We start from the raw sequence: 16,044 nt of genomic DNA, 5'->3' as shown, positions 1-16,044 counted from the left end.
TAAGTGCTCTTTTCACATACTGTTTGAATCATCAAATTCATATATCATATGCCTTCTTATTCTCTAACGGTACGCTTGGTACAACTTATGTCACACATGACATGGCCACATATAATGCCATGTTTCCTATTTTGCCCACGTCTTATGTGGATTACAGAGTGGCGCCACTGTACCTAGCCAACTGCATGGAAGGCGCTCAGTAAATACAGGTTGATTAATTGAAAGTACTCAGTTTCAGAAAGAGCCTTCACTGGCATAGACCAGAAGTTGGCAAACTTTTTGTATGAACGGCCAGATAGTAAATATTTTTCACTTTGTCGGCCATATGGTCTCTGGTACAACTGTCACAACTACTCCACTCTGCCACTATAGCACTAAAGCAGTCATAGACGATATATAAATAAATGGGTATGGCCATGTTCCAACAAATCTTTCCTTTTTTTTTTAATTTAAATTTTTACTTTGAAATACTTATTAATTAACAAGAAGTTGAAAAGCATATATACAGGGAGGTTTTGTGCACCCTTCACCCAGTTCCCCCAGTGGTGGTACTATAATACAATATCACGATACCTCAGGCAGGGATTAAAACCTGTAACAGAATAATAAATGTTATTTCCACCTTCCCCAACTCCCAACCTCTGATCTCACACCAGTTAGGTAAGTCGTGGCCAACGAGAGCCCGCTGAATTGAGCCAAGCTCACTATCAGGCTATCACACTCTTTGCTTCCTAGGTAGCTTACGCTTTTTACAGCTTGAACTATAAAGTTGATGACTAGAATATACTCACCCAAGAAGCAAAGTAATTTTAGCTCTGCCAATCTGAGCTAACGTTTCATAATTTTAATCCCCACATTTTCAATTAAGAGATGGACGCATCACATTCATCCATAAACAAAAAGGAAAAAAAGTAATTTCTTTAATGTACACCTGGGAAAGACAACTGTAATCTGGATTTGTACATTCAAACATATTGCAATTTAATTATTAGAGCAATTTAGAGCTACTATGAACGTGATGGGGAGTGGAAAAGTTGTTTCATTTTTTGTTTGTTTTAAATCACAGTGTTCCATATTTTTTCGAAGACTGAAATCATGGCATTTGGCACAGTTTTGTTAATTATAAAGGTGGCTCACCAATCTCAGATAACCTAGTGGAGCCAAGAAGCCAAGAAGGTGATTAAGTTTTGTAAAAATAGGTATGATGACTTCAGAGATTAATTTTTTGTCACATTACCTAGAAAAATGAGAAAGAATGAATTTTCTTTAAAAACAATGCAAGGCAAAAATTAACTGTTCTGGTATCTCAATTAAACAATGCTTTGTATTGTTCTGAGAATAAGATCCAGGGTTCCATCCATATTAACATTGCTTTACCAAGATAATATATGAACAAAGAATATTGAGAAAAAGATCCAGGGTTCTACCCATACTTCGTTTAATTCATATAAAGACTACTAGAAGTGAAATGGACTACCTGAATAAATCTAGAACCCTCATCAAAAAACTAAACTTAAGATGTTAAAGTAAAACTTTGCTCCAAAAATACTAAATAAGTTTCCTGCTTGCCTCCTCCCAGCAATGAAGACCCAACACAGCCAAAAAAAAAAAAAAAGCAATTTTATGGACACAAATAACTTCCCCTACTTAAAAGGAAAAAGAAACAGGTCAAAGCCAAGTCCACACTGGTATTTGAAACAGTTCTATGCTTCTACTTTTTATTCCTGGTAAATTTATTTCAGAGGGACCAAGTAAGTTGTCTTATAATAGGTATGAACCCAAGTAAACAGAATATAGATATACAAGTTCGACAGAGAATTGTCTGCTAAATCTTTACATTCAGAGGATCAGATCATAAGTAATAATTTAATTTTTAATTAATAATTTAATTTTGAGCTGCTGTCAAAGCATGCTTATTCCTGGAAAAAACAGTTGATCTTATTGACCGACATTTTGGTACACTTTAGGGTTAATTAAATTAGCAATGAGGCAAAGTAGCCAATGTGCTATAAGATACAATTTTTCTATAGGATTATACTTCAAAATGATTTTATACTCAAACCAACCAGTTAAGTGAATAAAGTCAGAGAAGTTTGTAGCTCCTGTATAAACCCTAACATCTTTTAGGAAGATTTAAAAATCCAATCATGACTGGATTGACTTTGTAATTTATGATCTGTTAGGCAAAAGCTGTGGAATTAATTCAAGAATTATACATTACCAAGTACATAAAGATGTTGGTTTTAAATGTTATTTTTGCATAAGTTTACTTACCGCCATATAAGCATTTGTTCCAACATACGTCTTGGCTATAGAATTCACCAGCTATGAGACAAAACAGTCTGTCAGAACAATATAAAGATAATGTGGAAATAAAATGGGCAATTATTCCTCATTTAACTTACAATCATCATTTCTATAAATCAAGTAAAAATTATGTAAAAAGAAACAAATTTATCTACAAAGGCATTAAAAATGATTAAATCTCTTTTCTTTTGAATGTGATTTCCAACTTAAACAAGCATAGCATTACAGTTTATAGCAGATAACCTTAAACAATTCACTTAAGCAGGATGCTTATCACTTTAGTACCCCAAACCCGCCTGATATAAAAAGTCAATTTGAAGTAGAATTTGAACACACTCATTTTTTAGTCAGATGGTCAAGATGTGAATGAAGCCTCATGCATTACTAGAATGAAATGAACACTAAATACGCTGGAGGGATAACAGACTTTGACAACTCATAATACAATGATGACCTTCGCTTTGGTCTTCGTGTTTGGCTGGGAGTAAAGGTGGCTGCAATTCAAATCAACATCACAGCACGCTCATGGGTCACTATCACCAGGGTTCTCAGGGGAGGCCCAAAATGGAAATTAATTAAAATTTGTGCTGCACATTGTAATGGCCCTCCACCATTGTTGCTCCCAATATTAATTTTTATTGTGGGCCAGTTGGGCTCCCCAGGCACAGCTCCCACTCTGCCCTCCCTTTTGTCTGGCCAAAACGCTTTCATATCAAAGCTGCATATCAATGAAGTTTGCTATTCGTAAGTAGTAATTACAATATCAGCAGTTTTTACTGTCATTAAACAATGAACAATCATATTCTGATGAAGGAAACTCGCTCAGAGATTAAAAATGAATAACACAATCCCAGCCAACGAGAAGATGCACAGCTCTGTTTGTCTGGCAGCTAGGTGATTTTTCAATCCAGAGAGTAGAATGAAAATAGAAAGTGGATGTTACAGAGAAGAGAGCAGATCGGGAGGAAAAAGAGACCTACCTGAGTGCTAACTCCAAAATCACACAGCTTGACTTGTCCTCTTGTGTTTACTAGCATATTAGAGGGCTTCACATCTAAAAAGGGACCAGAAAAATCCATATCACTAATTCCATATCTACAGTGCTTGTTCTAAAAAAAGCACACATGCACACCATACCATATTGCAGAAGTGCCATCATCTGTTCAACCTAGAATTCTAACCACAAATTTAACGCAAAGCATTTTATCTGGAGGCAAAATGTAAGGTCCTAACTCCCTCACTTCCAACCATTTCTGGTTTCTATAGAAGCAAGGGTTTATTTACTTCACATGAAAGTCAAATAAAATCTTGGCTTCCAGCAACAGTAAATACACCCAATATCCTACTCCAGCTTTCAGGAAAAGTAGATAAGAAAATGTAACCTTCCTGCAAAGAATTTGTACAGAAAGGCTTAGTTCTGCTCTCAAAGTGAAACTGCTCCTCCCACCTAAGGAGCAGTAAGGCCAAAGGGAAGCCAGCAAGGAAAAAAATCATTCATATGTTTGCTGGTAACAGGTTATATCTGGTTGAAACAATGAGAACATGAATGCAGTTCTGCTATTTCCTGGTTTTACCTGCTACTTCAGATAATCCTCAGAAATTGATCTAAAAGATGTGTAAATGTGTGTGCATGCGTGCACTTATCAGTCTTTGTTTCATTTATCCTTCTCTTCCCTTACATCATTTCGACTGTTGTTAGAGTTAACAAAAGAACTGGCACAGCTTTTGCCAAGGCAGTCCGCTAAATAATGACACAAAGCGTTTCTGTGAAGCATCGTCAGTGACAACAATGGGCCTTTTCAGGAATTCAAGGAGCCCACAACAACCATCCAAGCAGGATAATAGCACACCACTTTTGATGGTACAGAACAGCACCTGCTTCAGTGCTTCATCTTCAGTGGCGAAAGTGGTCAAGAACAGACAACTTGTTATATTTAATACAGCATATAACCTTAATTACCCCAAAACTAAACAAAAGACTCATAATTTTTATGTAACATCTAAAAAAATCTGTGAGTTAATCTCACTCCGTCCCTCCACCCTGCAAAAAAGTATCTTGCCAAAAGTAGGTACTTAACTCAAACTTCAAGTTCAAACTCAGTAACCAACGATTATTGAACCCTACCTACCATATGACAGGCAACATGACAGGCATTTTCTCATACATGTGCTCATTTGGTGTTGCCTGATGGGCACTAGAATGTAAACTCCACGAAGGCAGGGACTTTGTCTCTTTTATTGACTACTATATCCCTGTCCCTGAAGAGTGCCAGGCATACGGTATATGCTTAGTAAGTATTTGTTGAGTAGATGAGAATAAATTAATGGAAACCATGAACACATAGTATTATTTTGTTAATGATTCTGTTGTGATCACGGGTTAGCTGTAGACCACGTCTCTGTAGCATGCCCTTTCAGGTAAAAGACACTATATACTTCCCTTAGGGGAGCTTTCTCTTTGAATACAGGTCAGTATGCCCAGGCAGGTGTAAGCTTTTTCAACCAACTGGTCTCTCTGTCTCCAGTTTTCCCCAATTTCAATATAAACCTTATACCACCATCATATTAAATATACTTTCACTCTATCACTTCTCTCCTTGAGGAAGAAGTAAAATATTCCCTGACCTCCCCCGCCAACCCCAATGTGAACTCCTTAAGAATAGGGTTGTGCTTTCAAATATGCCTCAATAGTTTGCACAAAAAATATACATCATAGACAGCCACAGTAGACACTCAATAAATGTTTGCCGAACTGACAGAAATGTTAGGCTCTACAAAGCCTGGTCTTATTTTCCAAACCTAATTCTCATTATAAGCCCTCAACTTTGAATATTTTTCTTTTGGACAATCTTCTCTTTTATATACTGATACCCTTAAACCATTCTTAAGCCATACATCAGATGGAGACAGATAAAGAACAAATATTCTGAGCTCCTGGAAGAAGGAGCTACATGGAAATCACAAGGTATGGTAAAATGAACAAATCCTTAGCTTTCATCAGACACACATTTGACTTAAGTGGATCAACAGAGAGAGAAAGAATAAAACAACAAAATTTCTAGATTATATTCTAAAAGGCAAGGTGTAAATAAGAACTTTATGGCATTTTCAGCTCTCCAACATCTTTTTTTACTTACATGTAATCCTACTGCATGACTTTGCACATTCACCTTTCAGCCTAGCTTTCAGGAATACTTTGTGTATGAAAGCAGGAGACATACAGCCATCCTCAGAACAACTTTTGTATTCCAACTAGATTGTTTTAGTCATTGTCTCAAAAGAAAGAAACAAATCCAAAACACCCCATTACTAAGCCTTTGTTCATGCTGTGTCCCTGACCCCAAACCACCTGGGTTTAGAAACCCTTCCTTGACATTTTTTGACTGAACCCTGCTCATCCTTCAACTCAAGTACCCCATCTCCCTGTTGCCGTACCTGCTCAGGCCATCAAAATCATTGCTTCCTTTGAACTGCTAAAGCATTTACTGTCTGTACCATTTGGAACTGAGCATGTGACATTTTTTTACTAGTAATTACCACATTTACTGTTACAGGTATCACCAAGTAATAAGTTCACAGGGTAGGAATATGCCTTATACATTTTTGTATATATCCTGTTTGAGCATATTATCTTGCTCACTGGTAGATGGCTTTCTAAACAATATACTAAATTTGCTAATATAAGTGTTCCAAACCCAGCAATATCATTTGAACATAAAAGACCCCTTTAAACAAAATCAATGGATTCAGGCTAGAAGACAGAAGACTGGGATTTTAGTCTTTTGGGTCCTGCCACAAATTTGGCATATGACTTTGGACTAGGCATGTGACATTTTAGTTTTCACCTCTGTAGGGAGATAATAAAAGTTACCGTATCAATCTTTAAAAATTGTGGGGATTAGATGAGATAATGAATGTAAAATAGCTTTTAAACTGTCAAACACTCTATAAATATAAGATATTATTATTATCCACTGGCAATCAACCAAGCAACGAAAAGTGTAATATTTTGTTATGTTCAGAAAATAATTTCTGTGCTACTGCAATAAATTTAGGCTGTATTTGGGTAAAATACTAGTTAAAAGAAAATAATTTCAAAAGTCCAGTAAGTAGAATGATAAAACCAATTCAATGTTTATGAGGGGGCATATTTGCCAGACTGTATGTACTCATTCACCGACAAGGCCACTGAACTGGTCTCCTTATTTTTACACTTGCTCTACTAGAGTCTGTCTTGAACACAGCAGCTAAAGTGCCCCCTTTAAAACCTAAATCAAACCATGTCATTTCTCTGCCTAAAACCTCCAAGGGCCTCCCAACTCAATGCAAAATGCATCCCTCATGAAGGTTTCTAAGGCCTTCTCTGAACTGCCCCCCTACTACCTCTGTACTCTCATCCTTCCTACTCCTCTCCCTGCCCACTCTGCTACATCTCACTGGCCTTCTTGCCAGGCATGCTCCCTGCTTTGTGGTTCCACATAACTGGAATACTCTGCACCCATATATACATGCATGGCCTGCTCCTTTACTTGTTTTTAGGTTTCTGCTCAAATGTTACCTTTTTAAGAGAAGCCTTCCTCAACCACCCACTATGAACAGCAGTATCTTCCCACCCCCGATATTCCCTTTCCCTCTTCCCTGTTTCAATGCTCCTCGTAACACTTAGCACCATTGACACCCTATATTTGTACACGTAACTCTGCTCCCTCTCAGTCCTCCCCTTTTGAAGGAAAGCTCCATGAATGCAGAGACGTGATCTGTCGTGTTCACTCCTATATCTAGAAGAGTGCCTGGTATGGACTAGAAATGATATCTGTTGAACAAATGATGGTGATTGAATATTTCCACTAAATAGATGGGCAAACATGTGCACCTGGAGAAGCATGAATTTGGTCTGAGAAGGAGCTCCATCTTTTCCCACTCAATGGCATATACTTCAGAATAAATACATTTCACTATTAATGAATATATTTGTGAATGATATTCTTCATTCTGAGAGGATCTATGGGCATTCAAAAATACTCATTCAACAAATATTTACTGACGCCTTAGCATGAGCCAGATATGATAGTAGGTGCTGTGGAGAGAAGCATGAGTAAGACCCACCTCTGCCCTTCAGGAGAGTGTAGACCAAGGAACTGCTGGTATATATTTTGATGAAAAATAGTGCACATGAGATTTCAGGATAATAACATTGCTTATGTACAATCTAAATGGGATTTGCTTCCTATAATAAAAACAATGAGAGTTATATAACTAAATAGCTCCCAAGCCTGGCCGTGCATTTAAAAACAAAAACAAAAACCTTTTTTGGTTCCACCTCAGATCTGCTGATTCAGAAACCAATCTAAAACAGTCAGGTCTTCAGGTCAGCACTTAGAAAAGACCAACATAACAGGCTGTATTTCCCTCTGATTTAACTGCTGGCAAGTTCAGAATATCTGAAGAGAAATTTCATCTATTGTTTAACTTTACTTTTAAAAATCAATTTTATTGCAGTCATTTTGAATATATAGTTTAGTGACTTTGACAAACATATACATCCATATACCCACACCACAATCAAGATATGAAACATTTATATCACCCCAAAAGGTTCCCTGTGCCCCTTTATAGTCAACTACACCCTGACCTTTGGCAACTACTGATTGGTTTCTGTTATTTTTAGATGATTTTTGCCTTTTCTACATACATCATAAACCCCATAATATGTTGTTATAATTTTTGCTTTAAAAAGTCTGATGATTAGTGTTTGGATGGTACCTCTCTGTCACTAATATTTAAAATGGATATTTTGCAGACAGTACACAGCTGGGTCTTACTTTTTCAACCAGTCTGACAATTTGTGCTCTTCACTGCAGTATTTAGACCATTCACATTTAACGTAATTAGTGATATGGCTGAGTTCAACTCTACCATCCTACTATTTGTCCCATCTCTTCTTAGTTCCTTTCTTCTTTTATTGCCTTCTTTTGGATTAGATGGGCTCTTTTTAGCATTCCATTGATCTCTACTATTGACTTCTAAGCCAGAAGTTGGCAAACTTTTTCTGTAAAGGACCATATTTCAGGTGTTGAGGGTCACATGGTTTTTGTTTTAACTACTCAATTTTGCCACTGTAGTGCAGAAGCAATCATAGGCAATGTGGAAATAAATGGCATGGCTGTGTTCCAATAATCTTTGTTTACCAAAACAGGTAATGAGCCAAATTTGACCGGTGGGCTAAAATCTGCCAGCCCATTTGAAAGTTGTTGTTTTTTTTTTTTTAACGGCTGTTCTAGGATTTACAGTATGTTTCTTTAATGTTTCACTGTCTACTTTCAAATAATATTAGGGTATTTAATTTATAATGTAAGAACCTCAGAACAGTATGCTTCCATTTTCTTCCCTCCCATCCTCTGTGCTACTGTTATAGATCTTTCCTCTACATATGTTATAATTGCCACAATATGGTGTCTTTATTTTTGCTTTAAATAATCATTAAAAAAATTTTTTTAAATATATTTTATTGAAGTATAGTTGATTTACACTGTTAATTTCTGCTGTATGGCAAAATGATTCAGTTATACATATATATACACACATTCTTTTTCATATTCTTTTCCATTATGGTTTATCACAGGATATTGAATATAGTTCCCTGTGCTACACAGTAGGACCTTGTTGTTTATCCAGTCTATATATAATAGTTGACATCTGCTAATCCCAAACTCCCAACCTATCCCTCCCCCACCCCCCTCCTCCTTGGCAACCACAAGTCTGTTGGCGAGGGTCAATTCTTGATTTCCACACATTTCTGTCATTCCTGACTTCTGGCCATATGCTGGCCTGAGAGCTACAGTGCTCAGAAGGGTATGTGACATCCTTGGGACCCCAGGACACAATGAAGGACTCTGAGCCCCTTATGAGAGGTAGCATGGCAAGGCTGATGCCAGTGTCAGCACTACATGCCCCACAAACCTGTCTACTCCAGCACTTCCTGGGGAATGTGGGGTTGGGAGCAATGGCTTTGGAGCTAGAGCAAGTGTGTCAGCTGTAGTAGTGAGTGAGTCGGTATATGAATGAGGTTCAGATCAGCGCTCAGTGAATGAAAAATTTTTAAAAGGTCTTTTATATATCCACATGTATACACTATTCCTGGTGCTATTTATTCCTTTGTGTAGATCTAACAATCTATCTGGTATCATTTTCCTTCTGTCTAAACAACTTCCTTAACACTTTTTATAATGCTGGTCTATTGGCAATAAATTCTCTCTGCTTTGTTTGCCTTAAAAAGTCTTTATTTAGCTGTTATTTTGGAAAAGTATATTTACTGGACCTAGAATTCTGGATTTAAAGGTTTTTTGTTTTTTTCAACATTTTAACAATGTCTTCCCGTTATCTTCTGGTTTGCATAGCTTCTGACAAGAAGTCCGCTGTCATTCTTATTTTTGTTCCTCTCTATTTAATGTATTATGTTTATTCTGAATATTTTAAAGATTTAGAAAATCACTGGCTTTACATTTTTAATTTTGATGTACTTTGGTATGGTTTTGTGTATATCCTGGTTAGTTTGTTAGGCCTCCTAGATCTCTGGGTTTATGGGTTTCATCAAATTTGGAAAGTTTGGGAGCATTATTTCTTCAAATTATTTTTTGTTCCCTTTTCTTTCTCCTTTCCTTCTGAGACTCCAGTTACATATATATCCTAGACTTCTTGATACTGTCTCAAAGGTCACTGAAGCTGTGCTCATCTTTTTAGTCTTCTTTCTTTACAGTAATTTTAGATAATTTCCGTATCTCTAACATCAAGATCACAAATCATTTCTTCTGCAGTGTCTAATCTACTGTTAATTCCATCAAGTGAAATTTTTACTTCAGATATTTTATTTTTCATATCTAGAAGTTCCACTTGGTTCTTTTTTCTGTCTTCTAGCTCTCTCCTCATAATGCTCATGTTTTCCATTAAATCCTTGAGTATATTTATCATAACTGTTCTAAAGTCCTTGTCTGCTAATGGGAGAGTCCCATTTCTATTGACTGATTGTTCTCCTGGTTATGGTCTTTCATCCATTATCAGAAGAAAAAAATTTTTTTCACATACTGATTTTTATTTAGATGCCAGGTATTCTGAATCTTATGTTGCTGAGCGAATTTGTTGTAATCCTTTAAAGAGTGCTAAACTTGATACTGGCAGGTAGTTAACTTACTTGCAGATAGCCAGATCATTTTCAGGCTTATTTTCAAATTTTTATTTATGGAAAGTCAGAGAAATCCCTACTCTAGGGCTAGTTTAGCCCCTCTATTAAAACATGACCCTTCTAAAGTCTCTCCTGAATGCTCCAATGTATTCAAAAAGGTCTCTCTACTCTGGTTGGTTGGAATTTTTTAAATTCCCAACCTTGTGTAAGCTTTAGGAATTGTTTAGCTTACAGATCCCCAGAAATTTTCATTCCCAGACTAGCTTTGTAAGATTTCACCCTACAAAAGCAGAGGTTGATACTCGGCCAAAAATTCAAGGAGAGTCCCACACAAGTTCTTGAGCTCTTTCTTTTTGCATAGTTCCTGCATCTCTAGGACTCTGCTCTGTAAATTTTAGCCATTTTGGCCTTCTTGATAGCCAAACTCTGTCTCTTCAGCTCAGTAAGATCTTTGGGCTCTGATTGGTTTCCCCTTCCTTATGCTGCAGTCTGGAAATTGTCTCCAGGCTTAAAACTTGGGTGATCATAGGGCTCCCCTCACCTGTTTCCCTTCTCTTCAGGATCACAGTCCTGCACTGCTTGTTATCTAATACCTGAAAACAGATGTTTCATAAATTTTGTCTAGCTTTCTAGTTCTTTTTGGGGGAGGTTCCACAGCAGTGTTTCCTTCCTGGGTAGAACTGGAACTATCCCTTTATTTTAAAATTCTTGTTTTTTTGTCTTTTGTTCACTGTTTACACCTCATATTGTAAGCTGCCTCAAATCCTTTTTTGAAATAAATAGGATATAATAATTAAGACTTTAGTTAGGCTAAATCTGAATTCATGCGACAGAATTTGCAGCAAATGGAATCTTTTTAAATGTTGGCATGAGGATAGTTCCTCTGATTTAAGTATCACTTTATCTGAATAAAATACTCCACCTTATACCTGAGTTATCAACAGTCCTAGTATATAGCCACCGAACTTATCACTTCCATGTTTTCATTTAAAACATGGAAATTCTATAACTCTCAAGAACAGCTCCAGGAATACTAAAATGATTTTTGTTGTTGTTGGGTTTTTTTTTTTTTTTGGTTTGGTTTCAACTTCATTCCAAGCCAGAAACAAGAGAACAACAGATTAGGCAAGAAAGATTACTTTTAAGGAGACTTATATCTATGCTTATTTTAATGCAATCTCAAGTTATGGAAAACAAACAGCAACTGAGAGCATACAGCTTTTCATTCAGCTCACTTAAAAACATCATAGCCATTCTTCTGTAAGCAAAGCACAGAAAAGATGAGTCATTAAAGTGACTGATTATAAATGGCAATCATCAGGGCAGATGTAAGTCATTTTGGTTTAATCAGGCCATTAATTATTAGGGTTTATCAATTAGTTTTATTGAAGGCAAGGGGGCTTAAACGAATAGTAGGGCATTGATTTTAACTGAGACATTTTCTAAAAGAAAATACAAATGAGGTGTGTAGAATGTGAAATTACATACAGGTCCTCTTCATACCACTAAAAGGAAATAAGCTTCATCTAATGTAAACCATAAGCCTTTAGTGAAAAACCAAATTGACTCTAATCCCTTTGCATTATACATAAAATAACATGTTTTAGTGTTCCCTTATTTGAGGTTTCCTTTGTCCTGGCCAAGAGGTCAATATCATGTTGGAGAAAGTGAAATGAAGGTGCATTGTAAAGTGACCCATTTTTAATATCAGGTATTTCCTATCCTCTTTCATTAAAAAAAAAATTTAGTCATTTTATACAGATAGGATTTTATAGGAGTCAGTGTAGATTCCCGTTGGCCACATCCTCTCAGAAAAAGCAGAGGTGACATGGAAAGTGCATGTGTATGCACACACGGGTGCATGTGTGTGAAAGAGAGAGTGTATGTGTAAGTGTATGATATATAAGATTAAGGGTGATATCTGATCTTCCTACACTGACAAAAGTTGTCAAGAAAATCAACTGAGACTGTGTGCTTAGCAGTGCCTGTCAAAGAGACAGTGCTCAATGAATTGTTGAATAAATAAAATAAATGGGAGAAACATTTCCTAAACTTGAATACACTATATATACTGGAAGCTACTGCTTTGTAGAATCAGTAATGACAATGACCTTGCCTTAGAAAGTCAGGATGTGAATCATCTAATATATTAGACCAGACCCAAATTTCATTATATGAGCTCTACCTGAAGGCAGGCTTCTTCCAGGAAGGCAAGTGCTGTTCACAGAAGAGGTAACAATTATCCAGTCACATGTATCTCCTGTCACAATATTTTCCCACTCCTTCAGTGAGATTTCACAGTAAGGTGGGCTTTTTAATGATATGTAATGAATATGTGACTTGTAGCAGTGACAGCCCATGTAGATAATAGGTAGTTATGATGCAGTTCTGTTTAATAATTTGAAGTGCTTAGAGGATTATTCGAAAAATATTAGGAAGCTGGAAAAAGGGAAGAACTTACAAATGGGATATCAGTGTCATGCAGAAGATAATGGTAGGTGGTTTCTATAGGAGACTGTAACTAAATAAAAATCAACCCCTAAGTGTCTTTAAAAATTAAATGTAAACTTACCATACAATCCTGGTGGTCACTTTCCTATTCTAACTTTAATAAAGTATGAAATATCAGTTAATTACTGATACTAATCATATACTATGTATCAATGGTAAATGGTTATTTCTTCTCAAAACTGATGTGTACTAGATGACTTGATTCACTGTGATTACAAATATCTAAAGAAAGATACATACCACCCCCAGTTATCTACTCAAGAGAAATGAAAACAGAGAACCAAATAAAGACTTGTGTATGAAAGGAGTATTATTCTTAACAGCCCCAAACTGGATAAATCCAAATATCCCTCTACTAGTAAATGGATAAACAAAATGTGATATATCCATTCAATGGAATATTATTCAGCAATAAAAGGAAATAGAAAAACGGTAGTAATAAACAAAGAAGCCTTACATGTTGATAAAGGGGTCAAGCAACAAGAAGATATAATACTTATAAATATTTATGTACCCAACATAGGAGCACCTATATATATACAGCAGATGTTAACAGACCAAAAAAGGGAGAAATAAACAGCAATATAATAACAGTACGGGACTTTAAATGACATGTTAGATCTGATGAACTTAACAAATATCCAACCTAAAGCAAAAGAATACACATTCTTCTCAAGTGCACATTGAACATTCTCCAGGAGAGATCATATGTTAGTCCACAAAACAAATCTTAACAAATTTAAGAAGAATAAGACAATAACAAGCATATTTTCATACCACAATGGTAAGAAAATAGAAATCAATTACAAGAAGGAAACTGGAAAATTAGTGGAGACTAAACAACATGCTACTGAACAAACAATGGTCAATAAAGAAATCAAAAGTGGAATAAAAAAATCTTGAGACAAAGAAAAACGGAAACACAACATACCAAACCTGCAGAAAAGCAGCTTTAAGAGGCAAGGATTAACAGTGATAAATGCCTACTTCAAGAAACAATAAAAATCTCAAATAAACAACCTAACTTTACACCTCAAAGAACTAGAAGAAGAAGAACAAACAAAGCCCAAAGTTAAAAGAAGGAAGCAAGCAACAAAGATCAGAGCAGAAATAAATGAAACTAAAAAGACAATAGAAAAAAATCAATGAAATAAAAAGTTGGTTCTTTGAAAGATAAACCAAACTGACAAATCTTTAGCTAGACTCACCAAGAATAAAAGGGAGTGGGCTCGTAAAATCAGAAATGACAGAGAGAGACCTTCAAGACAGCAGAGAAGTAAGATGTGGAGATCACCTTCCTCCCCACAAATACATCAGAAATACATCTACATGTGGAACAACTCCTACAGAACACCTACTGAATGCTGGCAGAAGACCTCAGACCTCCCAAAAGGCAAGAAACTCCCCACGTATCTGGGTAGGGCAAAAGAAAAAAGAAACAACAGAGACAAAAGAATAGGGACGGGACCTGCACCTTGGGGAGGGAGCTGTGAAGGAGGAAAAGTTTCCACATACTAGGAAGTCCCTTGACTGGTGGAGACGGGGTGGGTGGGAAGCTTCGGAGCCACGGAGGAGAGGGCAGCAATAGCAGTGCAGAGGGCAAAGCGGAGATATTCCCACACAGAGGATCGGTGCCGACCAGCCCTCACCAGCCTGAGACGCTTGTCTGCTCACCTGCCGGGATGGGTGGGGGCTGGGAGCTGAGGCTTGGGCTTCGGAGGTCAGACCCCAGGGAGAGGACTGGGGTTGGCTGTGTGAACACAGCCTGAAAGGGGCTAGTGCGCCACAGCTAGCTGGGAGGGAGACCAGGAAAAAGTCTGGAGCTGCCAAAGAGGCAAGAGAGCATTGCTTCGGGGTGTGCTAGGAGAGGGGATTCAGAGCACCACCTAAGTAAGCTCCAGAGACGGGCATGAGCCGTGGCTATCAGCGCGGACACCAGAGATGGGCATGAAACGCTAAGGCTGCTGCTGCAGCCACCAAGAAGCCTGTGTGCAAGCACAGGTCAATATCCACACCTCCCCTCTCGAGGGCCTGTGCAGCCCACCACTGCCAGGGTCCCATGATCCAGGGACAACTTTCCCAGGAGAACACATGGCGCGCCTCACGCTGTTGCAACGTCATGCTGTCCTCTGCCACCGCAGGCTCGCCCCGCATTCCGTACCCCTCCCTCCCCCTGGCCTGAGTGAGCCAGAGCGCCCTAATCAGCTGCTCCTTTAACCCCATCCTGTCTGGGCGGGAAAAGACGCCCTCAGGCGGCCTACACGCAGAGGCGGGGCCAATTCCAAAGCTGAACCCCAGGAGCTGTGTGAACAAAGAAGAGAAAGGGAAATTTCTCCCAGCAGCCTCAGGAGCAGCGGATTAAATCTCTACAATCAACCTGATGTACCCTGCATCTGTGGAATACCTGAATAGACAACGAATCATCCCAAAATTGAGGCGGTGGACTTTGGGAGCAACTGTTGACTTGGGGTTTGCTGTATATGACTGACTGGTTTCTGGTTTTATGTTTACCTTAGTTTAGTATTTAGAGTTTATTATCATTGGTAGATTTGTTTATTGATTTAGTTGCTCTCTTTTTTTTTACATAGATATATATATTTTTTTCCTTTTGCTCTTTTTGTGACTGTGTATGTGTATGCTTCTTTGTGTGATTTTGTCTGTATAGCTTTGCTTTTACCATTTGTCCTAAGGTTCTGTCTCTCCATTTTGTTGTTGTTGTTGCTGCTGTTGTTGTTTTCGTTTTTAGCATAGTTTTTTTTTTTTTTAAAAGAAATTCACGTTCTTTTATTTATTTATTTATGACTGTGTTGAGTCTTCGTTTCTGTGTGAGGGCTTTCTCTAGTTGCGGCAAGTGGGGACCACTCTTCATAGCGGTGCGCGGGCCCCTCACCATCGCGGCCTCTCTTGTTGCGGAGCACAGGCTCCAGATGCGCAGGCTCAGTAATTGTGGCTCACGGGCCCAGTTGCTCCGTGGCATGTGGGATCTTCCCAGACCAGGGCTCGAACCTGTGTCCCCTGCATTGGCAGGCAGACTCTCAACCACTGTG

At 37.8% G+C, this 16,044-nt stretch overlaps 1 protein-coding gene across 6 annotated transcripts in view; it reads right to left on the bottom strand.

Annotated features, from left to right (window-relative positions):
- Positions 1-16,044, bottom strand: part of MAP2K5 (mitogen-activated protein kinase kinase 5) — a 263,618-nt gene that overhangs the window by 108,802 nt on the left and 138,772 nt on the right. For all 6 annotated transcript variants that reach the window (XM_082383386.1, XM_082383387.1, XM_082383388.1 and 3 more), the window contains 2 exons: positions 3,288-3,361; positions 2,275-2,325 (listed from right to left, as the gene is read on the bottom strand). In XM_082383386.1, coding sequence (XP_082239512.1) covers positions 2,275-2,325; positions 3,288-3,361 — 125 coding nt within the window. The remainder of the gene's footprint in view (positions 1-2,274; positions 2,326-3,287; positions 3,362-16,044) is intronic.

This window comes from Balaenoptera borealis, assembly GCF_965194805.1.
Source record: "Balaenoptera borealis genome assembly, chromosome: 3".
NCBI classification, from domain to species: Eukaryota; Metazoa; Chordata; class Mammalia; order Artiodactyla; family Balaenopteridae; genus Balaenoptera; species Balaenoptera borealis.
This window is presented reverse-complemented; position numbering and strand designations above follow the sequence as displayed.